Genomic DNA, 26,993 nt, shown 5'->3' with positions numbered 1-26,993 from the left:
ATAGTGTATGATCATGAAAAGGTATAAAATACATCATACTAGACTGTGTCATGAAACCATTTGAAATACATCATATTATAGTTTGTAATGAAAAAGTATAAAATACATCATACTATAGTGTTTAATGAAAATCTGTAACATAAATCATACTATAGTGTATGTCATGAAAAATTTATAAAATAAATCATACTATAGTGTGTCATGAAAATTTATAAAAAACATCATACTATAGTGTGTCATGAAATTTTATAAAATACATCATGCTATAGTGTGTCATGAAAAATGTATAAAATACATCATACTATAGTGTGTCATGAAAATCTATAAAATACATCATACTATAGTGTGTCATGAAAAATTTATAAAATACATCATGCTATAGTGTGTCATGAAAATCTGTAAAATACATCATACTATAGTGTGTCATGAAAATCTATAAAATACTTCATATTATAGTGTGTCATGAAAATATATAAAATACATCATACTATAGTGTGTCATGAAAATCTATAAAATACTTCATACTATAGTGTATGTCATGAAAATATGTAATATACATCATACTATAGTGTGTCATGAAAATTTATAAAATACATCATACTATAGTGTGTCATGAAAATCTATAAAATACTTCATACTATAGTGTGTCATGAAAATATATAAAATACATCATACTATAGTGTGTCATGAAAATTTATAAAATAGATCATACTATAGTGTATGATCATGAAAAGGTATAAAATACATCATACTAGACTGTGTCATGAAACCATTTGAAATACATCATATTATAGTTTGTAATGAAAAAGTATAAAATACATCATACTATAGTGTTTAATGAAAATCTGTAACATAAATCATACTATAGTGTATGTCATGAAAAATTTATAAAATAAATCATACTATAGTGTGTCATGAAAATTTATAAAAAACATCATACTATAGTGTGTCATGAAAATTTATAAAATACATCATGCTATAGTGTGTCATGAAAAATGTATAAAATACATCATACTATAGTGTGTCATGAAAATCTATAAAATACATCATACTATAGTGTGTCATGAAAATTTTATAAAATACATCATGCTATAGTGTGTCATGAAAATCTGTAAAATACATCATACTATAGTGTGTCATGAAAATCTATAAAATACTTCATATTATACTGTGTCATGAAAATATATAAAATACATCATACTATAGTGTGTCATGAAAATCTATAAAATACTTCATACTATAGTGTATGTCATGAAAATATGTAATATACATCATACTATAGTGTGTCATGAAAATTTATAAAATACATCATACTATAGTGTGTCATGAAAATCTATAAAATACTTCATACTATAGTGTGTCATGAAAATATATAAAATACATCATACTATAGTGTGTCATGAAAATTTATAAAATAGATCATACTATAGTGTATGATCATGAAAAAGATATAAAATAGAGATAACAAAGATAGATAGATAGATAGATAGATAGATAGATAGATAGATAGATAGATAGATAGATAGATAGATAGATAGATAGATAGATAGATAGATAGATAGATAGATAGATAGATAGATAGATAGATAGATAGATAGATAGATAGATAGATAGATAGATAGATAGATAGATAGATAGATAGATAGATAGATAGATAGATAGATAGATAAAACAATTTTTCTGCTTATTAATCAAACTGCTTGTTTTTTTCTCACAGATGATGATCATGATGGGAATTATCGGCGTTATTTTTGTTGGTGTCATTTTCTGTAAGTAAGAAATATCTTTCTGTCTTTTTTCTAAACTTGTTTCCGTGTTTATCTACAAAACCACAAATCAAACAACAATATGAACACACACACACACACACACACACATCAAATAGTACATTATGCTCAAAATCCTGAAACGATTACACAGAAATTGGTTCGCCATGGAAAGCCTGAAGCCCTGGCTGCAAGCAAGGCAGATCTTTCTGCTCAGACGTGGGATGAAGTTTTTTGTACTGAGGACACCGACCTAGCGTATGATGCCTTCTCATCCAAAGTAACCAAACTCTATGATAAACACTGCCCATTAAAGCTGTATATTACTGAAAATAAAATTAAAATAAAAAGATCTGGATAACATATGGCATAGTAAAGGCTTGTAAGAAGAAAAATCACCTTTACAGAATATATTAAAAACAAAGAAATAAAAGCCTCATATAGATGATATGAAGTTAAAAATATAAAAAAATATAGGACTTATGAGTAGAATGAGATTTGTTTTAGATATTAAATCCCTTCAGGTACTCTGTAACTCATTTATTTTACCATATCTGAGCTATGGTGTTGAAATATGGGGAAATAATTACAGAGCAAATATTTATCCTATATATTTACTTCCAAAAAAGGTAGTTTGAATAATTTCCCATGCTAACTATTGTGCACCAACAAAGTCTATCTTTATCCATTTAAAAATTCTAAAGTTTTACGATATCATTGACCTGCATACACTGGCTGTAGTATATCAGTGTACTGAGTTAATTTACATGTTATTTAATGAGCCATAAGACATAAGATTCCATAGTAAATATGAAATCAACCTTATGGATCTGTTGGGTTATTTTAACCAGAAGATTTGAACTTTTTATTGCAGGGATTATGTAACAACTTCGTATTAAATCAGACAGCAGAAGAGAGTCAAGTTTAAAAGTTTAAAGATTTATTACTAAACAAATTAAACTAGACTAACTAACACTAAATGTATGGTGTAACTAAGGTGAATGAGACAGAATGGTGTAGTGTGGAATGTTGCTCAGAACCAGCAAATCCGAAGAAACGATTAGTTCTGGTGGGAAGTGAAGGTGACGTCTTCGCGCTAAGCTTTGGTTTGGAGATTCATAAATACATTCGACGCCATTCTGTCGGTCTGCGTACCCTTTTGGAAGTCCCCGTTAGATCAGGAATGTCGAGGTCCAGCTGGACCCTCTCTGGAACTGAAGCCGTTAGGAAAAGCAGCGGTTGCCGACCAGACCAGTCTTGAGATACTTCCGGGTCACAACAGTTTATCGGCATCTAGCGAGACCCAGAACTGGGTCGAGATGGTTCAGCTTTTATTCTGAAAGGAACCGTTGCAGCAGTGGGAACAGCAACAGATTTTATCCAGCTTGTCGTTGGTTCTTTCGGCTGAAGAGGAAAGTTACGGATCGGCCACTCCGACGACTTCTCTAGAACGCTTTGAACCAGCGTTAAAGATGATGTGGGCATAGTTTTATACTTCGGATGTTTTGGTTTACGGTCGAATGAAAAGATGACAGATTTACCAAACACCACCTAAACCACGCCTCCGTCAGATCCGGCAGATTCTGATTGGATCAGTAAAGCAATGTGTCATGTCTTAACGCTACGTGAGATCAGTCCTAGTGGAACATTTAGTCATATTACTTATTACATTCTATAGGATTATAATAAAGTAATTAATATTTTGATTTCACAGGTCGGTCACATCTTATTATTGACTAACACTTTGTTTGATTAGCTTTATTAAAATAGAGTTCTTTGATTGAGTAAAAGGAGAGAGTCCTTTCTTCATTCTTCTCTTGAGCTGGAAAGGAAGCAGTTTAGAAGCAAATGCATGAGACCTTGAGGCCACATCTCATGCAGACTAGTTCTGTGTCAGAGGAGAGGGGGAAAATGACTTTTGGTGGAAAACAGTCATTTCATTCTGTTACATATGGCATGTCAGGCTCATCTTCCACCTTATCTCCAAAGGATGTTTGAACAAAGGGAAGGAGGATATAGTCTAAGAGGAACTGGAATAAAAAAAAAAGAACATTAGAACCAATAAAAAAAGATGTATCTCAGTAAGAGGAGTGAGTTTATGGAAAAGCCTCGAGGATAGATTAAAAAATTCATGCTCGTTGAAAATATTCAAAAAGAGTCTTAAAAATAACGCCTTACGTAATTACCAAGTACACCAAAATTAGTTTCGCCACACGTTTATACCTCTTGATTGATTTTGTTGAAATTAGGATGATGCATGTAATAACTGTATTGTTTACATGTTTATTTACCTTTGATATTTATGACACTGTTGATTTTTTGTGATGAATTAATGGGTAAGTTTAACTTCCGTCTGCACATTTTCCTTCATAAACTATATCTAAAGAAACTGTTTGATTTATAAGAGGAAGTTGTGCTTGTGATAATTATTATGATCTTTATTAGATCATTACTTTCCTTTTCATGTGTTTTATATGTATTGTTATGACGGAAAAATAAATACAAATAAAAACACACACACACATCTATTAGTTTTACTTTTTAAATAAGACCCAGATTCTCTGGGGCGTCTGGCTGTATTTTCTACATGATTTCAGCATCATCAGCATCATCATCATCATCATCATCATCCTATGAATCTTAAATATCTAGATAAAAAATAATTTCTTCACCTGAATAAGAAAAAACACTCCGATTTTAGATTAGGATTAGGATCACATCCTCTGTATTTATTCTCCTGTTAAACAGCACATTTTAATCCCACGAAATCATCTTTTTGTCTCCTAATCCTGCTTTGAAGAGTTTGATTTGATTGATTTTGTCTTTTCTCTTCAGTGTATTTCTTCTATTGAGCTGCTCTTCACAGGACGAGTGAAAAAGCAACCCCGCAGGGCAGAATCCAGCCATCCTCAGCGCTCTTCATCCTCCTCTTCCTCAGAGACGCATAGCCCCGCCCTCCCCTCTGCACCAGTCAGGTTTACTGGGTTTATTGGTGTCACTGGGAGGAGGGACTTTCGCGTTTATAGAAACTCGTTTTAATCTTGATTTGTGCTTCATGTTGTTTCCAGTAAAGAACGACACAAACTGTTCTGTGTCTGTTATTATTGACTCTGACGCCCTAATCTGAATCTCAGCATGCCGCTGAGTGTTTATTGGAAAATTTCCCTTTTTTAATTTAACTTTTGCACCAAAAAGAGGAGCAGGAAGCATTTCCTCCTTGAAATTCTGCAGGAAAACCGTGACGTTGTGTTTTATTGGAGGATCATGAACTCATTTCACCTCTGTGCTCTCCTCCCAGGCTTGTTCTGTGTTCATCTGTCGAAGCTGCTAAAATAAAATTCAATACAATTAGAAACACTTTTCTCCGTGGTCCTGCTTTTTAACAAACTTATTCCAGCAGCTGCCCGTACATCTATTCATCTAGTCAGAATGTTTCATCCTTAAAACGACTACAAGTTTGATGACAACAGAAAATAACGGACCGGTGTGAGGTTGAGTAATTGGCCGAGCCCGCCGCTCGCGGACGAGACAAGCATTCAGGTCAGTCGAGTCAAGTCAACTTTATTTATAAAGCACTTTATAACAGCACACAAGCTGACCAATGTCAGCCAAAACGAGCAGAAGTTTCCTAAAATGCTAAAAATAAGATAAAAGTTCATCGAAAAGTAAAAACATGACAAAAACAAACATGTAAAACTGACATAAAAGCTACTGAGTTCAGACGAGTCCGTAAAAGTGATTTAAAACCCATCCTAATCTGGATTGGGAGTGCATTCCACAACACTGGAGCTTCTACTGGAGCAAGGCCATGAGCAGCTTTAAAAGCCAATAAAAGAACCTTGTACTGGACCCTAAAACTGACAGGCAGCCAGTGCAGCGAAGCTAACATTGGGGTGATGTGCTCCCTCTTTCTCTAACCCGTCAATAGGCGTGCTGCTGCATTTCCCACCATTTGAAGACGGGAGAGGTGAGATTGGTACAATGAGTTGCAATAGTCAAGGCGTGATGTAATAAACGCGTGAATTACCGTCTCAAAGTCATGGATTGAGAGGAGATGCTTAACCTTGGCGATCCTCCTTAACTGACAAAAACTAGCTTTGGTCACGGCCGTCAAGCCAGACAATTCATAAACCCTCTACACACCAGAGACAGGCTCCCGCCACCCGGCGGAGATACGCAGGTGAAGAAAATGGACGGATGGAGATTACACATCATTGAAAGCATTGAAGGATTCGACCATAACTGTAGAAAACACTTTCGTTAAACCACTCATGTTCAAACTACTGTTCAAAGCATCACATCAATAACAGAATAGTCCATCTCCAGCAAGAGTGGTCTTCACATCCGGAGGTCCAATAAAGTCTCGTATTCACAATCCAATATTATAAACTGCAGAAATCATTCAAGACTTCCCTCCGATGCACCTGAAATAATCCCTGTCAGCATCTACCGGGCTGCTGACCCTGCTAACCCTAACTCTCATGAGTACTGGAGCCATCCGAAGGGCAACCTGGTTGACCTTTGGACTGGAAGAGGTATAATAAACACAATTTATTGTTTTTAAAGAATATTATAGTTCTTAATCCTATATTAATGCATTTGTAATTAAAAAGATGACTGCAGATGTTTTTTGCTTGGACTTACGTTGTTTAGAGAGAAAGCCTGTGGGCACCGACCTCATGCACTTCCTGGGGCACCAGGCTGCAGACCGTTGCCTTAAAGGATTAAAACAAAGATTTGTTAAAGCTTCATTAAGATAAAAAGGCTAAAATATTCTTTTTTAAAACAACTAAAAAGAACCAAGGTGCAGTACCAGCTTTAGACACTGGAGGGCAGCAACTCCCCATCTTCCCTTCCCTTCTAAATGCTGTTGGAAACAAGAGCGCTGTTCCGTTTCTTGCCAGAAGAGGGCGCTAAATCCATATTCTTTCAAGACACGAGCTTAGAGAAAATATTTCTACTAAATAACTAACTCTAGAAATTCAATTCCTTCTCCTTAAAATTAATATTCACAAGACAGGAAAAAGAAAGTTTAGGTTTTTTAGTTTCATTAGGATAAAGAGGCTGAAAGGGATCCTAAGCAGTTTTGCTAGCTTTTACCACCCCCTAGTGTCCGTTTGCAGAAGCGACCCCGTCTCCTCACTGTGCGTCGTCTACGAGCCAAAACGTCTCCCAGCGTTCCGAAGTGTCTAGAGGAGTTATTCATCACAAAATTATCCAAATCAGCTGGGTTCATGATCTAAAACCTAAAACATGCAGGAAATGTGCTGAAGCCAGGCAGCAGCGTCAGTTACCTCCACAGCAGACCGACCAGCACCTGTGAAGTTGCAAATGCGACATTCTGGCCACAGAGGGGCGATCGGGGCTGGGTGGCCTTTCATTAAGCACATGCTGACTCAAGAAAGTGATTTAAAACCATGAAAAAATTGCAAATTATCCCTTTAAATATTCTTTTCTAAATGGCCAAAAAGAACAAAGGTGTAGTTCCAGCTTTCAGACACTGGAGGGCATCAACTCCCCATCTTTCCTTCATTTTAAAGGCGACAAAGAATCTAAAGCAACATTTTCCTGTTTGTGAATAAAGACAGCTTGGGTGGTCAAAAGTTGCGCACCAGAAAGTCAAAGCCATGTGTGACCTATTTTTGTGTAAATTAGATATTTTTTAAAAGCAAGAAGAAAACTTATTTTCTGAGAAACCTCTCCTAAAAACGTCACAATGTGGAGCCCCTCCTCCAATCTGCAGCCCTCAGTGACTGAGGCCCGTCATCGCCTGATCCGTACCGCGCGTGTGCAGATGTTCACTTCTTCTCTTTCTTACTCCCCAGTGAACGAGGCTGACCGAGCTCTATCGTAAACGTGCGTCATTACGAATGGAGTTTGTGTGTGCGCGTTACATTTGATTTACTGATAGTCGAGTGTTTAGCACATAGGGAGCGTCTCCTTGCTTTCCGGTCGGTTCATGAGTCCCCGGACGAACGAAAAAGTGAATGCAAGTCAGCGGGGCTAAAAACGCTATTTTCTAACCCGCTTCGCCTTACGCCCTAGATTGCACATAAGTTGTACTACAATTTAAATGAAAAGTAACGATGGGTGTTTCGACCACGCTAGTCACGTTCGAGATTTATCAGCTTGTAAAAGTTCGTAACTAGCAAGACTGCACACCAGAAATCAGCACATCACATATGTGACGTCACCACATAATCTCCTACCCCCTAGCATAGCTGCTACTTACCATGTGACCAGATTTATGGTGGTTCTTTCCTCCTGAAGGATGGATTTGAAGTTTGCTGAACTTACAGCCATTTTCCCAGTTTTCCATGTCTGGTTTCGTGAAGCGCATTTGTAGTCCCGGATTTAGTTTCACACAAAACCTAAAATAGCGTTTCCCCCATTCGAAAATAAGCGCGTTCTTGTTATGTCAACGTGTCTTTAAAATTCACGGACGTCATTTGTGAAATACGTGGCACAAAACAAGCGGAATTACAACATAGCGTTTTTAGCTCCGTTGACTTGTATTCATTTTTTTCGTTCTTCCGGGGACCCATGGTCCGGATGTCGATGGGCGTGGCTTAGGCCAGGGGTTTAGAATGGCAGGAATCCTGGGACAGATGAAAACCAAAATTAAATTTCTTATGCTGAGATTCAAAGCAGTGATTTTGATGGCTGATAAACTGCATTCTTTGTCCCAGGGGCGTGTCCAGGGGGTGGCCTGGGGTAGCACATGCCACCCTTGGAATCTGATTGGCAAACTTTTCCACAAAATGCTTGGGGTAAAAAATAAAAAGCATAACCATCGGTGCCACCCATGCACAAAGAAGAGCACTACCTGGACCACCCCATTTTTAAAGATCTGGCCACACCACTGCTTTGTCCCGTTTAAACTGCTGTTGGAAACGAGTCGTTCAGTTTTTCGCCAGAGGAGGGCGCCAACTCCCCGCTCTTTCAAGGCAACAAGAGTTTAGAGGAAGAGTTTGTACTAAAGAGCGTGGTTTGTGCGAGCTAGTTAAGAGATGGTTAATCTCGTATTGTAAAGAATTTTTGTTCTTAAACCAAACAAAAATGTATTTTTTTAATTTTTTTTTATTTAGGTCCCAAAAAACCATCATAATAACATTATATCAATAATATTAATACAGAAATGCAAAAAAGGGGAAAAAAATAAAAAAGCTTTATTGTCCACAGCCTTGTAACATTTTGGGGGAGGGGGGGAGGGGGTTCTGATCCTCCTGAAAATCTCTGTAAAGTCTGTTATGGTGGTGAAAAGTGAACAGGGCGTGGCTTCAAGCTCGGACGCGCCGCGCCGTCCGTCACTCTGCTGTGCATCAATCAGGAATGTTGACGTGAGGCAGGGGGTGGTTCTTGAGGTTAGAGACAATTTTCAGTCTACTGCTGCGACATCTGATGGAGAGAGAAGACGAGTTATAGACGCGTCCGACATTTCTGGTTGTAAAAACCAACTTCGGGAAGGACTCTTCACCTGCTGCGCCTGCGGCTGAGTGTCCGGCCCTCGGCTTGCTAGGCGGCTCAGGATGTTCCTCTCAGACATTTGGAGTCGTACGGCGACCGGCGGTATCCGGGCGATGGTTGCTGGGAGACGGGTCACGTCCGCCTTCATATCGCTCAGCAGCTCCTCCAACTGCTTCAGCACTGAGAGACGGAGAGGGAGCAGAAAAGCCTTCAACTCCGGCGTCACATTTTTACGCATAAATCAGATTTTTGTTGCAGTTGGTACCTTTGTGCAGGACGGCGTTGGCCGGCTTGTTGCCCGACATGGACTCCTTGCTGAGGTGCTGGTGGGACTCGGCCAAACACTCCACCTCGCTGAAGCGGGTGTTGAGAGCCATGGAGGGGTGTGACGGGTCCTCCGACATGTTGAGGTAGGCGGCGCGCCGCAGCTGCTCCTCGATCACCAGGGCCTGTTCCAACAGCTGGACAGATCCGGAGCGGAAGACGTTAGAGACGTTTCTGCAGCGTCGACCTTTCTGCAACTTTAAGCTTTGACTGGTTTACCTTGAATCTTCGGGCGAGAAACTTGTTTTTGATTTCTAGAAAGTTGCCCCGGTTCATCTCTCCTTTGAAGGGCTCGTTGAGGATGGCGAACCTCGCGTCATTCTGGATGTCCTGCCAGCGAGCGTAGCCGTGTCTGGAAAGAGCGACGGTCAAGGACAACCGGCGTCAGCCTCAGACGGCCCTGGCGCTAACTGCTCAGGACGGGTAAAGGATACTGGATGATGCCGGCCAGCAGCCAGTAGTCGTGGCGACGGTGCCAGATCTCGTTTGTTTTCTTGGTAACGGTGGCGGCGCGCTCCTCGTTCTGCCACAGGGAGTGGAGCTCTGAGGAGGAAACAGAAAGACGTCAGCGGTTGAAAGAAAACAACTCAGAAGTGAAGCGTGTTCATCGAGAGTCCGAACCTGTGAACCCTCCGTCTGCGATGTTAAACATGAACCGGGTTTTGGCTCTCTTCTTCTCCTCGCTGACGCTGTTGGCTGCGGAGGAAGCAGGAACCAAGGCTCCGCCCTCTTTTCCGCTGTCTCCGTTCTGCAGCTTGGTCACCTCCTCTGGCTTTAAAGCCTCTTTATCCTCCTTCACATCTGAGAAACGGGAAGGAGGAGCGGTTATTTCTGCACACCGGAGCAGAGGAAACAACGTGGATCAGCGTGGGGTACCTTTCTTGTCCTCCGCAGCAGGACTGGCGTCCATCTTTTCTGTCTTTTCTTCCTTCTTTTCGTCTGATGATGGTAAAATTTAACAGATTAAAACATCATTTATTTGTTTAGTGACATCAAACAGCTGAGGAGATTCACCTTTGACCCCCGCGTCTTCCTTCCTGACCTCTGACCCCTCCGTATTTGCCTCTGATTTGTTTTCCTCTCTTCTGTCTGGACTCTTCCTCTCAGCCTCTCCCTCCTTCATGCTTTCTGTGTCTCCGTTGCTCGGTTTGTCTGTCTCCATCGGCTCCTCCCCGTTCTTCTGCTCCGCCGGACTCTTCTCGTCATCGTCCGGGATGGCGATGACCTGCGAGAGAACCAAACCACCATCAGACCTCCTCTTCTCGTTCCCAAATCCTCTCTTTTGTTCGCGTGGTTAAAATCTTCACCTCGTTGCTTTTGACTGGATCTTTCCCGTTCTTCTCCGCCTTCGCCTCCTTCTCTCCGTCTTTTGCTGCTTCGTCGTTCTTCGAGTCGTCAGCTACAAACAGATTTACTCGTTAGTTCCGTTTCAAGTCCTCCGGAGATTAAACGGGACTTTTTCGGAGTCGTACCGGGAGCGGGGGTATTGGGCTCCGTGTCTGCCGGGGTGCCGGTGGACGGGGTCTTCCCTGGGGAGTCGGGCTGAGCCGCAGCCCGCTTGTTCTCCTCCAGGTCGGCCATCCAGGGCATGGACCACTGGCCGTTCACGTGCTCGAACTCCTGCACCTAAAGGAGGTGCCCAGTTAGCGGGACTCGCTCAATCCAAGCATTTCCACGTTTGCCAGGCACCCAGAGACGTTCAAACTGAATAAAAATAGATTTTTTTTACCTTTTTACGTATGAGCGACATGACGCCAATACGCGTGAGGACGTGTTGCCGTGACAACCCTTCTCTGGGAACGCCGTCGGCAAAGGTCTCGGCCCCGTCGGCGCCGGGTTCACACAGGTGGCGCATAAACAGAGAGACGTAGGCCCTGAAACAGCGACGGAGACCGTGAGACGCCGTGACGCCGGACAGGCCGCGAAGACTAAAGCGGGACTTTTGTTTTTACTTGAATTCTTTCTCCGATTTCCCTCGCAGGTCCCGGACCAGCCACTGGGTGGTGAAGGCATCCTGGGGAGGCATCCCGTAACGCATCACTGCGTTCAGGAAGGCTTTCCGCTGCCGAGAGTTGAAACCCAACACCTGGGAAACGAGTTTGACCGTAAGTCCTCGTTTTCTGAGCTCACAGACCCAATCCCTGCAGCTGAAGGGACTTATGGGTAATTTTTGGCGCGCACAAGCGGCTCACCTCAATGTTGCCTCCCACCCTGGCCAGCAGGGCGGGCAGCGGCTTGTCTTTGTCATTCCTCAGGCCCTTCCTGCTGGGCCTGCGAGAGTTGGCTGCCGTGGAAACGAGAGATGAAGCGTAAACAACAACAGATGTTCCCAATCGACCATAAAAGTGTATTTTTGGTGTTTTAAGTGTTTAAGCATCAAAATAAAACTAAATTAACAACCAACTGTCCAGTTTTAGGAGTTATTCGGCTTTCATTTGGAGCTGAAGGACGGGGAAAGAGCTTCTTACCCTCTGACCGCTCATCAAAGTCCTCATCACCCTCCTCAGACGCCACGGAGTAATCCGATTGGCCGTCGGACTGATCGTCCTGCCAGTCGGCTTTAGGACAAAAGCAAGAATCGTGTTATTGATAAGGAGTAACACACATACGCACACGCACGCGCACGCACACACCTCGGTCTTCCTGGGAGCCGTCGTTGTAGTTGACCTGCTTCCGGATCCGTTTGCCCTTTCCCAGGTTTCGGGCCAGATCCTCCTGCTGCTGCTCGTAATGGTGCCGCAGCAGCTTCTCCCAGTAGTCCGGATCCACGCTCTCCTCCTGTTTGATGATCTCCCGCTGCACCTCCTCCTCCTGAGTGGAGTAAAGAGGAGGTTTACGCTGAAGCAGATGAACGCAGACGCGGCCGTCCCGGCTGCTGCCTCACCTCCTCCTCCTCGTCCTTCACCACGTACTGAGCCACTTTGAAGGAGCTCAGGTACTCGTTCATGCTCTGCAGCTCCGTGTCATCCGTGGCGTCCTGATTCCTGTCCAGCAGCCGGTCGATGGCTTTGTCGTCGTAGTGGATGATGCTGCTGTCCTCCTCTTTCTCACCTGGAGAAGACACAAGCATGAGACGGCGCTCCTCCACAAGTCCCTAAAGTGTTCCCATCCCATCCTCGCCTTCTCCCTCGTCCTTGAAGAGCGCTTCCGTCCCAAACTTGAGAATGTCGTCCAGCTCCTGTTTGGACATGGAGCCGGTTTTGGATCCGAGACCGGGTCGGACCACCAGGTGAGTCAGCATCATCTTCTTCTTGGCGACCTGAAGCAAAGAAGCAAAACCATCAGAGTTTGTTCGTTAGACCCGGAGACGTTTTTTTTCCACGGCGCTCCGCTCACCTGCGTGATCCTCTCCTCCACCGACGCCTTGGTGACGAATCGGTAGATCATCACCTTTTTGTTCTGACCGATACGGTGAGCTCTGCTGAAGGCCTGAACACGGAGGGAAAAGGTCGAGATGATTCCCGTTTCACCGACGCAAATAATCCGTTTCAATCCCGAGAGAGCGGCCGAGGCGCCGTACCTGGATGTCGTTGTGAGGATTCCAGTCGGAGTCGTAGATGATGACGGTGTCGGCCGTGGCCAGGTTGATGCCCAAACCTCCGGCTCTCGTCGACAGCAGGAAGGCAAACTGCTGAGCTCCAGGAGCTGAAGGTGGAAAAGGTCCGACTCGTGAAACCGCACGTCCAGAAGGGATGAATCAAACCACAGATTAACAAAGCAGAGACGGATAATCTCACCGTTGAACCGATCGATAGCTTCCTGTCTCATTCCTCCTGTGACCCCTCCGTCGATCCGCTCGTATTTGTACCCTTCGTGTTCCAGGAAATCCTCCAGAAGATCCAACATCTTGGTCATCTGCAGGAAAAAAACAGGTGAACTCAAAACCTCCTAAATTTAAGCTCAAAACCCCGTTTTTTACGTTTCGGACCTGAGAGAAAACAAGAACTCGGTGTCCTCCCTCCTTCAGCTTCCTCATCATCTTCTGCAGCAACAGCAGCTTCCCGGAAGCCTTGGTGAGGGCGTTTCCGTCGTACATCCCGTTGGGCATCTTTGGCGCTTCCTGTTGGTTGCATCAAGTTAAAACTCGGCTCAAAACAACGTCGAAGCTAAATAAACGTTCCTTCTGGAAGTTTGCTGCGTACCATAGCAGCGCCGGGGAAGAGGTAGGGGTGGTTGCAGCACTTTTTGAGATCCATGACGACGTTCAGCAGCGAGACCTGGTTTCCTCCTCCTTTCGTGTTGAGCGCATCGAAGTTTTTCGTCAGGATGAATTTATAATATTTCCTGCAGACAGAAAACAGACGTTTAGTCTCGACGGCCTTTGCCTTTTTAAAAACGGCGCCTCCGGGCTCACTTCTGCATGGGGCTGAGCTCCACGCGGACGATCAGCTCGGTCTTGGAGGGCATGTGCTTGAAGACGTCGGCCTTCAGCCTCCTGAGCATGTGCGGACCCAGCATGTCGTGCAGCTTCTTGATCTGGTCCTCTTTAGCGATGTCGGCGAACTCCTCCAGGAAAACCTCCAGCTTGCTGCAGACGGGAGACGGGAAACGTTTTAAAAGCCGCGGATCAGAGCCAAAGCAAGGGAATTGGGCGGGAGTCGGACGTACTTGAACCTCTCGGGCGTGAGGAAGTTGAGCAGGTGGAAAAGCTCCTCCAGGTTGTTCTGCAGAGGAGTTCCAGTGAGCAGCAGCTTGTGCTGCAGAGGATAGTTGTTCAGCACCCGGAAGAACTGCAGCGGAGAGACGTGGTCACAACACGAATACGTTTACATGTCAGACGCGTGGGTAAACAAACGTTCCCTGAAGGCACCTTGGACTGGTTGTTCTTCAGCCTGTGGGCCTCGTCCACCACCAGACAGGCCCAGTCTATGGAGCCCAAGATGGCCATGTCAATGGTGATCAGCTCGTAGGACGTCAGCAGGACGTGGAACTTGATGGACGAGTCTTTCTGTTGGGCCAGAACGGAACAAGCTCAGCGTTTCTCTTTCACCCGGAACCACGGACGCAGCGCGGACACTCACCTTCATCCTGGAGGCCTTCTTCCCTCCTCGGATGGCGTTGTCCTCGAAGGAGAACTCGTTCTCCCTGATGACGGCTCGGCTGTCTTTGTGGCCGATGTACGTCACCACATACATGTCCGGGGCCCACATCTCAAATTCTCGCTCCCAATTAATGATGGTGGAGAGAGGAGCGCTGACCAGGAACGGACCCTTGGAGTGACCCTACGGGGAAATAAAGTACGCGTGTAACTTCTTTTCTTGAACAAGCGGCCAAATCCTAAAACCATTTCTCAGTCCAACCGAGTAAAAGTGAAGGATTACTGAAAGTAGAAAGCCCCAAACCAGTAAAAACAGGATGCAACGACGTTATTTGTGCAGTTCCACCTTAAAAACCTGCGCAGCCTTCTACGTTTGTGTCTTGTTGCTTAAAGCAGACCGACAGCTGCTCTCTGCTCCAGCGTGTGGTTAAACCACCCAAGCGAGCTCCAGGATCCCAGGAGGCTTCACCAGGAGGCGCATTCTAACCTCCCACCTCTAGGTGGCAGAAGCCACTCACAGGAGCCTCCTGATTGTTTCCAGATCCACCTTAATGTCACCTGATTGATACAAAATGGCTGGATGCCTGCGGACCAGCCGGAGCAGACAGAAACCGGACTCTTTCCTCGCCAATTCATGAAAACCAGGACGTTGGTTCATTTAAAATCTGAAACGTAGAAAAGCAGCAAAGAGACTAGTTCACCTCCTTGTACAACGAGTAGAGGAAGACGGCGGTCTGGACCGTCTTTCCCAGGCCCATCTCGTCGGCCAGGATGGTGTCGGTGCCCTGAGCCCAGGAGAACCGCAGCCAGTTCAGCCCCTCCAGCTGGTAGGGGTGCAGCGTGCCCCCGGTGCTGTCCAGGTAGTCCGGCTGGCGCTCAAACTTCATCGTCGGCTGGAAGCCAAACCCAGGAAGAGATCTGAACTCGGACTCGTTCGTTCGTTCGTTCATTTGTGTTAAAGTCAAACGGAGGTGCTTACGTCGATCACCGGGTTCTCGGGAGGCCTCTCCGGTCGCTTCAACCTCCCCTTCACCTTGATCTTCCTGCCTGGCCTCCCATCCTCTCCGATCATCAGCTCTCTGAAACACATCGGTCCGGTCAGCGGAGCGCCGTTAGAGGGCGGAGCTTGTGTCAGCGTCGAGCGGAGCCGGACTCACCTGTGGTTCCAGTACTGCTGCTTGTAGGTGTCGAAGTCGGGTATGTCCATGTCCTCGGACTCCCAGGTGGCCTGGTCGTACGGCAGCTCTCTCCACTTGATCAGGTAGTGGACGTTGTTCTTCCGGTCCACGCTGGAACCACAGCAGACAGAAACGCCTTCAATCTACAGGAAAACCCCATCCACCAACTTCCTGGTGTTTGGCCCTAGTCCTAGCGGGTTTGTGGCGGTTTTATTGCATCGATGTGAAACCAGCGTGACCTCTGACCTGTGGTTCAGGATGCGGTGGATCATCAGCCACTCCATCTTGATCCCGAAGCGGAGGTATTTCTCCTCCAGCTGAACGAACGTGGGATCTTTGTGCTTCCGCTTCACGCACTTGTCCTCCTCCCCGTCGCCGAAGTCGACGGGCGGCGGCTCGTCCATGTCGGTCTTCCTCTGGTAGATCCTGAACAACACCTGGCAGTGCATCTCCAGCTGCGCGGGACAAAGACGGGTTAGGACGCCGCCCAGCGACCAGGAGGTGTTTTACCTGAACTCGTACGCACCTGCAGCTCGCTGACCCAGGAGCAATGCCAGTATGACAAGTTGCACCATTTGGCAAAGAACTCCCTCTCGGAGCGCCCTGCAAGAGGAGCGGGATCGGGAGCGTCGGTCGCGAGGTCTGGAGTGCGGGGGACGGGTGTGGGGGGAGGGGCGTCCCCCCACCTCCACGTTAGGATCTTCTGCACTTTCCCCTTTAAAGCTGGACACTGCAACAACAGCAGAGGATTACTCAGCTCTGCTTTCTCATAACCAGGTCACAATTCCCACGGAAGTCCCGCTCACCGTGCAGCGGGGGCAGATCCACTCGCCGTTGGGGATCTCGGGCAGCGGGGGGTTGAGACAGTGGATGTGGTAGGACGAGGGACACGAGTCGCAGCAGAGGAGCTCCCCTCCGTCTTTACAAACCCTGCAGAACTCCATGTGGTGGTCGTCCTCCTCCATCTCTCCCACGTCGCCGTTGTCTTCCTCCCCTTCGGAGGCGTCCTCTCTAGCTTCCCACTGGATGCCCTCCTTCTCCTGGAGGTCAGGGAGAACAAGAGTTGGATTAAAACCCCACAGCGACGCTCCCGAACCTCCATCCCTCCCAGCAGGCGCCTTACGCAGTGCGGGCAGCTCCAGGTGCCCTCGGGCGCCTTCTCCATGTCGGGATCCAGACAGACCATGTGGTACGCTCTGGGGCAGGTGTCACACAGGATGATCTCTCCACCCTGCTGACACACCTCGCAGTAGTCCTGGTGGTCGGTCTCGTAGCCGTCGCCGTCTTCTGCTTCTGGAGGCAGAAAACAAAAAAGCTTTAAGGCGCCCCGGGCTGTGGGAAATCCACCTCTCTCCTCAGGAGTTCAGCTTTTCCCTCGAGGAAAAATAAAACCCAGCAGATTTAAGTGGATGCAGCAACAAACAGGATTATAAAGACAGTTTTCCAAAGACTAAACGGAGTCCAACCAGGAAGATCGCTGCGACATCGTTGGGATTTTGACGTCTTCGGTTGCAGAAGCAACGGAGGACGACAGCCCAGAGGAGGTTGGACTTCTAAATACACCACAGTGACTAGTGTGTGAGTGTGTGTGTGAGGGGTTGTGTCGACTAGTCGACTTCACCGCTCTATAGTGACTTTTTAAGCCTGTCATCGACTAGTCGCTGTCACGTGATAATGACCGGCAAGATGCAGTCCACGGAAAAGACAGCAGCCTGCTGTCAGCAGGTGACGAGCTCCTGCGCGTCGGGAGGCGACGCGCTGTGCCAGAGCGTCGGTACTGACACCCGCTGTAAAACGGACATTTGACGGAATTGTGACCTTTACCCTCTTGCAATTTAACCTTCCCCTCACCCCATCCTAACCTTAACCAGCTTGCGCATGCAAAGCTCTGATCGCTGACGCGCTCCAGACGTCTGCGTCCTGAGCACGGCCACAGTAACATTATCAAATCAGGTGTCGCCACCTCAAAAACTAATTTAATACGCGATCTTTCATGTCGGCTCATTTCCTTTTATGTTTTCTGTCTTTTATTCTTTATTTGTGCCTGATGCGTTTCGCTGCTGTGGAGCGGAGCGCATCACCTGTTTTGTCCTCGGTGACGCACCTAAATGATGCGGTCGGCGAGCAGCGGCACTCCGCTGTTTTTGCGGTCGGTAGATCTTTAAGAACTGCAGTTCAAAGGTAACTCATGAGGTGAATATATATGAACCCAGGTAGCAGTTTCTCTTTAGGACTGAGAGGAGATGCAGGAACAGGGTATATACAGCAATCCTTAAGTAAAATTTACTACTTTTTAATACTTTTTTTTACTACCTTCAGAATTTTTTTAAAACCATCACAACACTAAATTGCAAGTGTTAATCAGCGACCTATTTACACATATTTTAACATATATAACATACAAAAAGCATAGACTTAGAGACTCACTGATGTTGACAACGTATTGCACATATTTATTTTACTTAGAAAATAAGCCAGGCACTTCTGTTCAGCGGTTCAGACAGTTGACCACGGGGCCTGAAATGATGCAGAACGACCACTGAATATGACGTCATCATAATGTGACCGGATTTGCTAAAGTAGGGCTGCTCAATTATGGCAAAAACAATAATCACGATTATTGTGACTGAAATTGAGATCTCGATTATTTAAGACGATTTTTCAATTTATGTAGATTTTTTTAATTTATTTTTATTCAGTCATAAAACTGCTCAGGGCACAATCAGGGCAAAAATAAACAAGAAACAAGATGATCACTAAAAGAACTCCTGATTCCCAGTATAAAAAGACCAATATACTTATAGCTCATAGTCTATGACCCAAGGGGTGTAGACCTTGGTTTAACTCATTTAAGTCTAACCAGTACAGACCCAAATACCAATATCTTGCAAATACTGACAGCAAGAATTATACAGTGGCATTTATAACAAATAAATGCAAATAAATTGATGTTCACAAAATGTTGCATAACATTTATTGAGTCGTGTCAAGGTGCTGTAGGAGAGTGCACTAGCACCGTGTCCTCAGAGAGATTAGTTATTAGTTATCAGCGTGAGGAACTTATTTCTACCTTATTTATAAACTATTTATTTACAAGTCCATCAGTTAATGTAATAATTGTCCCAACCACAGCTGCACCCCCCACCCCCCAACCCGGTCTCACAGCAATCGGGGCAAGCTGCATGTGTGTTTAGCACGCCGCACGCGCACACTTAGCCGTTTTTAGTGGCTCAGGAGCCCGCAGGTACGGTGTGTGTGTCACTCACTCTGGTTAATCCAACAGGGAGCCGGCTCCGAGAGCCGTTTCTTTAGCGACTGACACATCACTACAGCATTCCCTTTCCTAATGTCCTGAAGAACGGTCCGGAGCGCAGGCGGAGTGTTTAGCTAACCTGCAGCAGGAAATGTCGACGATAGTTATCCAGAAAGTAGCTAAGGGTTACCAGAGATGTTTCTGAGGTGTTCGCTAGGTACTTTTAAGATTTAAAAAGTCAAGAAGGGGGTCTGAGAAGCTGTTAGAAATAGCATCAAAGTCGCTAAGTTGGCAACGGAGCGCTTCATTTGTAACTCAGGGCAGCTCAAGTGGGAGGAGCAAATAATCGGCTTATTTTATTTTTATAATCGTTCAAAACATTTCATTCGGAATATATTTCTATGTCGATGTTCAGAATATGACACCTGATAGTCTGAAAAAAATAATACCTAACTTGGAAAAAATAATACCTCTGAGACCAAATTTAACACTTTTAATGGCCTTAAATTTGACTATTTTTATTTATCACTTTTTAATACTTTTTAAAACCCCGCGGACACCCTGAGGAAGATAATAAACAGGCAGGACAGAAAAATAGTCAAATAAAAACAAGTTAGTTTTTGTACCTGCTGGTTGCAACAAACAGACACCACTGAAGGTAATCAGAAGTGAAAATGAAATAATTATTGAAGCAGGATGCAGAAACGTTGTTAAAAGAGAGGTTTAACTTAGAAAATGTGGGCGGGCGCAACTTTAATAGTCAAAAACTCGAGCGAACCAAGCCACAGCGGCCGCTAGCGAGACTCCTGCTACGGAGGAAAACCAGAACTCACCTTTCTTCTTTTTGGGTTTGTTCTTCAGGGCCTTCTTCTTGCTGCGGCTGCTGCGGCTGTTGGAGCTCTCCGACACCGAGATGCTGTTGATGCTCCCGCTCTCAAAGTCGCTGTCCACGTCCGGCTCGTCCTCCTCGCTCTGAAGAGGAAGACAAACAAGCGCGTTAGGGCGCTCCTCCTGAGCGGCGCGCAGACGGTCCTCGGAGACGAGGGCGGTCGTACCGACGAGCGTTTCCTCTTGCTGCTGAAGCCTCCGAGTTTGATTTTTAAAGGTGCAACCTTCTTTGTTTTGGTGTTATTCTTCTTCTCCTGAGGCTTCGGGGTGGGCTTGGACCTTCTGCGAGCGTTGGGTCCTGCAGATTAAAAAAAACGTTAAAATTTAAGGAATAAGCGTAATTTTAATATTAAAACAGAAACATGGGTGCTCTTGTACCTTTGCCTTCCTTGGTCTTGGCCTTGCGGAGGGGAGGTGCAGGGGTCTGCACGGGCTCAGGGGGGGGCGGCGGGGCCACGGCTACAGGGGCCACCTCTGCCACCATGTTGTCCACAGCAGCAGAGACGTTGGCGGTGGCCAGGGCGGCGTTGGCGGCAGCGGCACCTCTCAGAGGGTTGTTGGTGCTGAACTCGCGCCACTTGGCTCCCAGAACCATCATCATCTTAGAAACTGCAATCTTCGGGTTCTTGGCTGCAATGAGGGGTCTGAGGAGGACAGGAAGCGTTTTGTTTTCTCACCACGTTTGTTTTTGTAGCTTCAGACTCCAAGATGCTGGTGATGAAAGCAGAAGCTCACCTGACAAACTGGCTGAAGGCTTTGTAGTTGGTCAGGGAGCGGTAGTCTTCCTCAGTGAAGACGTGGTCGATGTCCTCCATGCCCCAGTCGTCCAGCAGCTGAGACGACGACTTTGGCTCCTGCAGGAGGACGAGTTCGGCGGTGAATCAAACAAAACAGCAGAAAGATTCAACAATCGCTGCGGAGAGACTGAGAAAAGCATCCTGGACCCGAAGGGTTTTACCCAGAATGCTCCTGGCTGACGAGCCCTCCTGTGTGACCAACGTTCGGGATGCTCCGCTAAATAAAAGCGTTTGATGAGATGCTCTCGTTTTTACCGGAGTCGTTTTCCCGGGAGGATTAAGGCGTCGTGTGACCTCAGCGCCGCGGCAGACGCCGGTTCGTGAGAAATAACAGGCGATGGTCGGGATTCACACATCAACACGATGAAGAGCCTCTAAAGTCAGCAAACGGCTTTCCTAATCGACACGGACCCACACGTTTTCTAAGGCAGCTACGCCAAATTGCTCGACGATATCTGACCCGTTCTGGAGGCCGAACAGCTGATCTCACCAAGAACTTCTGCCTCCTTCATGGTGACGAGTTCCACATGTAGCGTTCCAGATTTTTCTGCTGTTTTCATTTCACTCCAATCATTTTTTTTTCCCACCTAAAATCCAGTTTGGCTCCGTTTTTGGTGCATAGATGACAGAACTTCTTCCATGAGCCAGGATCGATGAACCACCCGTTAACAACAAGTTTAGACCAAAGACGACTGAAAAACACCCATCAGCTCTTGAAATTTGTCTAAATTTGCTCAAATATAAAAATAAAGATATAAAAATGTCTCAAGAAGCCGAAGTAAAGCCGACCTTTCATGACCTTACTCCGGACCGGCTGCAGTAATGTGGGATTTGCTGATTTTTAGTATAAATATAATCCGTTTATGTCTAAGTGGGGCTCCCTAGGTGTTCCTGGGGGGTGAACAAAGAGGCAGACTTGAGCCTACGGGTAACAAAAACCAGCTTCCTCTGACGGAGGCCACCCTTTGTCTCAACAACAGGCTGCAGACCGAAGTAACAACGTTTCTGCCAAAGAATTAAAAATGTGTTTATGCAACAAAAAAGGAAAAAGGGTCAAGTGCTGCACTGGGATCACCATGGTAACAGCACATTATATGCAGATCTTACACACCCATCCCTGACTTACACACCCCGCTGCACCCCCTCCCCCTCCCTTGCATAACTGTCTTTAACAACGAGGCCCCCTATTGGCTGCCGGGCTCTGAATCCACCAGACACGGCTCTTTTGTTCGGCGTCGCTCGCATCACACGTGTTTGTCAAATGTCCATTACAGTCAGGCAGATCCGTCAGAAAAACTTCCTTTTCCACCCTAAAGAGTAAACGACTAACCCTCAGCAGCTCCCCGAACCCCTTTAGGGTGGTCCTACCAGCACCGCTCCAACAGTTCAGGTGGTTTTATAACTAATCCTGACTTTAATTCATCCACCATGAACATTTCTGACAAAATACTCGAAAAATAATGCTTGAACTGAATGGGATGCATTTTTTACAGCTTTTTTATGTGGCTTCCATCTTTTTCCACGGTTACGGAGCTTCTACCAGAAATGTACGAGTAAAACGATCCAGGTCACGTTTATGCAAAGAAATTTAAACCTTCCAGGTTTCTTTCCACGTCTCACCAGATAAACAAATCCTAAAATTCTCACGGAATAAAAAAAAAAGCCAAACTATCAAACCCGGGATTAGTTCACAGGGATAACATATGAACAAGTACTCTCACCGATCCAGAAATCCCATTCTTGTTCAATACAGATGTTTTCTTACCGAGCTATCATCGTCGTCGTCGTCTTCTTCGTCCTCCGGTTCCGGTTCTTTCCTTTTGGACGAGCTCCGCTCGACTCCGGCGCTGCCCCTTTTCTTTTCCTTGCTGCTGCCACCTTTCTTCTTCTTCTTGCGTCCCGGCGTGTAGTCGCTGCCCTCGCTCTCGGAACGCTGGGCGGAGATGCCGTCCTCTCCGTCCTCCACTCCTCCGATGTCCATGGGCTCTGGAGAGCTGAGAGCTAGCTCCTGGTACAAAGAGAACAATAAATAAATAAATAATCGGTAAATAATGTCCCGATTGCTCTTTAAATGTCATTATGATGTTGTTGAGGACGGCTCAAGTTTTTCTGATGCCACTCACCTCTCTGCGCGACCGCCTCTTGCTCCCCTTGCTCTCTCGGCTCTTCTTGGCTTTTTTCTTTTTCTTCTTCACCTTCGGAGACTCGTTCTCCGAGATCTCCTCTTCCTCCTCATCTGTGAAGCAGACCACCAGAGTGAACACCGGCTGGCGGCGTGTCAGCACATTCAGGCCGTGTGACCATTACTTAACAACGAGCTCCGACAATAACTCGTATATCGTACGTGTACACTTGCAGATCCTGATAGGAAACAAGCCACCAGTCACGTGATTGTTATCTCTGTTTAGCTCTGGACAGAGTTTAATTTAACCAGACCGGTCAACAAAAACACTTTCCTGGCCAAATGAAAGCAGGCGTGAGGGTGGCGGCATCCAGAGAAGCTGTACAAGGAGAGGATAAACCCCCTGGTCTAACTTTGTGTCCCATTTTACAAGAACTCCTGAGGGAACATGATTCTAATCAATGCTCTGGTAGCTAAAACACTAATTTACAGCTGATTAGTCAATATGATTCACTGCAGTCCTGCAGGCCTTCTAACGAAGCATCTCCATCCAGGATGTGCCTCTGCTGCACCGACGCTCACAGCCTTTCACTGGAATTGGCCAAAACTTAACAGTAAACGAGGATCTGCCCTTAAGATACACCTGGTTAGAAAAATTAAGTATTTAGGGAACAAGAGAAAGTGAGCAAACTCACAGAGAAGAAATACATGATGTTAAAACATGACACCTATTTTGCTAGAGAACATGAGCAGAGTGGCTGTACAATACTTTTAGGGAAATCCTGTCTTGAGACATCAGAAAATCAACTTTTAATGTAAATAATATCAGTTTTAGTTCTATTTGACATTTTATTTTCCTAAAAGTTGATCTATTGGAAACAAATGCGCTGAAACATGATGTCTGATCAGCAAAAATCCTACAAAACTATCTCCAGCCGCATTTCATCCCTTATAAAATGACTAATAAACATAGCATTAGCTCTTTTTATGCTTGAAATATGTTTATATGCAATAGGATACTTAAAATTTTGTATGGATGCCTTAAAAATGATTAAGCTAATCCAAAAATGCAAATATGGTTTTAGTCCATTTTTACATTATTGTTCCTTTAACAGCTCGAAAGTCCGATTTAGATGTTAGCTTCTGAATAAAAACGCATTTATTAGGTTGGTTTTATTACAGACCCGCATCAGAAGGAACGGCAGTGTCACACCGTGTACTATGTGCGTGCTCGCCGTTTTTAGCTAATTGTAAACAACGCACCCTTTTACCACAACACCACCTTCAAAGACACGGGTACGTTAAACTTCATTCTGGGGAAGTGTGTTAGTATTTCGCGCTTTTTCTTATATTTTTTGTGCACTTTTTGCCTCCCACAGTTAAACCGAAGGCGCCGGCGATGAGGAGGGGAATTATCCTGAACGTCATCCGCCAGCTTTCAAGCTAACTGGCTGCCTCCTCCATCTTGTCATAGACACGTAAAATATACCGGTAGCTGGCTAACGTTAGGCCCCGGGAACATGCCGGTTTGTTGGCGTGACGGCACCACACTCCCACCATCCGCCTTAAACCCGCTTATTATGGTTGGAGTAAAACAAATTAGCTTCTCTAAAATGTGTTTGATAGCGAGTTTGCTAACGGAAGCTACCGAGTAGTTAGCCGCATCCACGAGCTAGCGCTAAGCTAACACAACGTGATTGATGTGAATGTCAAAAACATCTGCTAACACAAGCAGCTAACAAATGAGCCGCATATCTTACCGTGCATTAGGCGGTCGTCGGCGGCTTCGTAGTCCTCTCTGTCATCTTCACTTCCAGACATAGCGGACAGCAGGAAACTTTCTTTTTAGTTAGCTAGCAATGTAGCTAACCAAATAAAGTTAATATTTTGGGATAATCCAGAGTCCAGTCTAAAGTCTGCGTTCAAATCGCAGAGGGAGAGCCAGCCAGGTTTAATAGAAACACAAAAGAAAGCGGAAGTGGATTATTAGGAGCAAAAAGAGCAGCGATGTAAAGCACAGAAAGACATCAACACATGGGACAAAAACCTAACTTTCATCCAGCTATTTGGGACTTCCAACATTTTATCTCCTGCACTCACTCCATCTCAGCTGACATCTTGCCACTATCGTTACTTTAAGACCCATTAGCATGCGTGCTAACCGAGCCGAGCTAACCCGGTGGGAAGATTTGGGTTTGAGACAGAAGCGAGTGGACTGTTTTCTACAAATAAAAACGACAACCCGAGGCTTGCTCGTCCGAACTCGAGCTAATTCACAAACCCAAAACTGATATACTCACAACTTGACTCCAAAAACAGTAACTCCACGCGCAGTTTGCCGGTTAGTCAGTACTTGGAAGGTCTTTTTTTCCCCTTAGCGTAGCGGTGTGCGCACAATTTAGATATATTTCTGTGATTTTTGTGCCAGCGTGTGCGCACGACGCCGTCTCCTCTTTCTCTTCCTCGCGCGCGCACACACACAAAGAGATCAGGGGGCAGGCATCCCATAATATTCCCCCCACACACACACTCATGCACACACTCATACATACATACACTTCACTCGGCCCCTCCCCCACTCTGCATAGTTACCTTGCAACGTACAGACCATAATACTCAACTCACCCCCCCCCCTCTACAGTCTCTTCCCCATTCCTCCATGCACACCCCCCCCCACACACACACACACCTCCACCCCTCTCTTAGCAACCACTGTTGCTATGGAGACGCTCTCCCCTCCCACTCCTGTGTGGCATCCCATAATAGTAACGAGTGCAGTCACTGACATCCCACAATAAGCATAACTCCAAAAAGAGAGAGATAGGAGAAAGGAGGGGTGAAAAAAGGAAAACGTGCTCACATGGCAACTGTGTATGCCACATGACTGCTCTACTTGAGTGTGCGTGTTTGCATGTATGCGCAGGCACTCTTGTGAGCGCGGCTCCTAATGACTGCGTGGGATGCTGGCGATCCGGGGAGCTGGGGTGCACCTTCAAAGCACACCTGGGGTCACAAAAAGTGGGGTGACCCTGGCGTGACCTTTACATGAGGCCTTATGAGCTCAAACATGCATCCCTCAGCATGAGAGCAACTTTTTTTTAGTCACTATGCTCATGGCGACCCCCCAAAAACTTGGCAGTGAAAAAATCTCAAGAGAGGAGAGAAGTCACAATGGTCCCTCCTGTGGGGACAACAATAGGAGGTCACTGGGGTCAAACGGCAGTCGAAACATTTCATGTCTGCAGCCGGAGGTATCCTCTGGAAAGTCGCCGCTCAGACGTGCAAGGCAACAGCTGAGTTAAGCTGTCTGCACACATGCACATGCTGGCGTGCTCCACAGGCTGTGAGGAAATGCATTGCAGTCAATGGTGGGAAAAACGTCTGGGTCCTAGACAGCTTTTTTCCCACCATTGACTGGCTGTAATACATTTAGACTGTGGGGCGAAATTCAGAACTGCTTGAGCTTAACATGGCAGAAAAGCTCCGGAATGATACTTCACCACATGGGAAATCAGCTATGTGCGTGTCTGCTAATGATCCAGGGCCCTAGGGAAAATCTGAGTTCGTTATTTTCTGTAAAGTTTAACTGTGGGACAAGTTAATTCTGCACATCACGCACAAGTCACCAGAAAAATGCAATGTGTGGTAGTTATTTATCTTTAACACATATTTGTGTGACCAAAAATAATTGAACACAGTGATTGTCAAGTGGTGGCCCTCGGGCCATTTGAGCTTATGTGCTATGTGACACTTAGCATAATTTAATGCAAGGGTCAGTTATAGCTAAGCTCAGAGAGGGTCAATGACTGCAGTACTTCAGCCAATTAGAGCACTCGCTCACAGCAGACAACCAGGTCAACCACATGTGGGAACGTAGCATTGGGAGGACGTCCAGCTGAGAGCTTATGGGTCAGTGACCTGCCCTGCCCTGCCCTGAGTGTTTAGTAACAGCCAAACCTTTGCTGTAGGACAATAAGAACATTCTGTACCAATGGAAGCTAGATCAAGACAGAATCCCGGGGTGAGGCGGGGTTGGGGGGTATCCCATTTTTTGGTGAGGTTGAACTAGTTTGCCCTTCAGACTTTAGAGGCACACTTCAGATATCTGAGATATGGGTTGAAGTGAGTATCTCACTGGATTGCAACTGTTTGTACTAATC

The 26,993-nt window shown here is 45.6% G+C and overlaps 2 protein-coding genes across 3 annotated transcripts in view; one reads left to right on the top strand and one right to left on the bottom strand.

Moving 5' to 3' along the window:
• vamp1a (vesicle associated membrane protein 1a) overlaps positions 1–5,123 on the top strand; it is a 442,186-nt gene extending 437,063 nt beyond the window's left edge. For both annotated transcript variants that reach the window (XM_054745307.2, XM_015974048.3), the window contains exons 4-5: positions 1,718–1,769; positions 4,602–5,123. In XM_054745307.2, the coding sequence (XP_054601282.1) occupies positions 1,718–1,721 (4 nt within the window). In that variant the 3' untranslated portion in view covers positions 1,722–1,769; positions 4,602–5,123. The remainder of the gene's footprint in view (positions 1–1,717; positions 1,770–4,601) is intronic.
• A 3,789-nt stretch (positions 5,124–8,912) lies between these two features.
• On the bottom strand, positions 8,913–25,287 carry chd4a (chromodomain helicase DNA binding protein 4a). The gene is given in 40 exon segments (XM_070547512.1): positions 8,913–9,164; positions 9,244–9,413; positions 9,499–9,694; positions 9,777–9,909; positions 9,992–10,100; positions 10,179–10,358; positions 10,434–10,496; positions 10,572–10,782; positions 10,865–10,956; positions 11,030–11,183; positions 11,287–11,431; positions 11,510–11,643; positions 11,750–11,841; positions 12,026–12,115; positions 12,191–12,368; positions 12,442–12,816; positions 12,894–12,986; positions 13,078–13,202; positions 13,295–13,412; positions 13,486–13,617; positions 13,700–13,841; positions 13,912–14,085; positions 14,166–14,287; positions 14,368–14,505; positions 14,579–14,779; positions 15,297–15,488; positions 15,575–15,674; positions 15,753–15,884; positions 16,020–16,228; positions 16,300–16,503; positions 16,580–16,813; positions 16,897–17,066; positions 19,860–19,998; positions 20,082–20,212; positions 20,293–20,558; positions 20,650–20,768; positions 22,477–22,719; positions 22,835–22,947; positions 24,594–24,749; positions 25,134–25,287. Coding segments are annotated over 39 exon segments (5,895 nt in total). The 5' UTR covers positions 24,655–24,749; positions 25,134–25,287; the 3' UTR covers positions 8,913–9,149.
• Positions 25,288–26,993: the final 1,706 nt, after the last annotated feature.

Source organism: Nothobranchius furzeri, chromosome 19 (assembly GCF_043380555.1).
Source record: "Nothobranchius furzeri strain GRZ-AD chromosome 19, NfurGRZ-RIMD1, whole genome shotgun sequence".
Lineage (NCBI taxonomy): Eukaryota > Metazoa > Chordata > Actinopteri > Cyprinodontiformes > Nothobranchiidae > Nothobranchius > Nothobranchius furzeri.
This window is presented reverse-complemented; position numbering and strand designations above follow the sequence as displayed.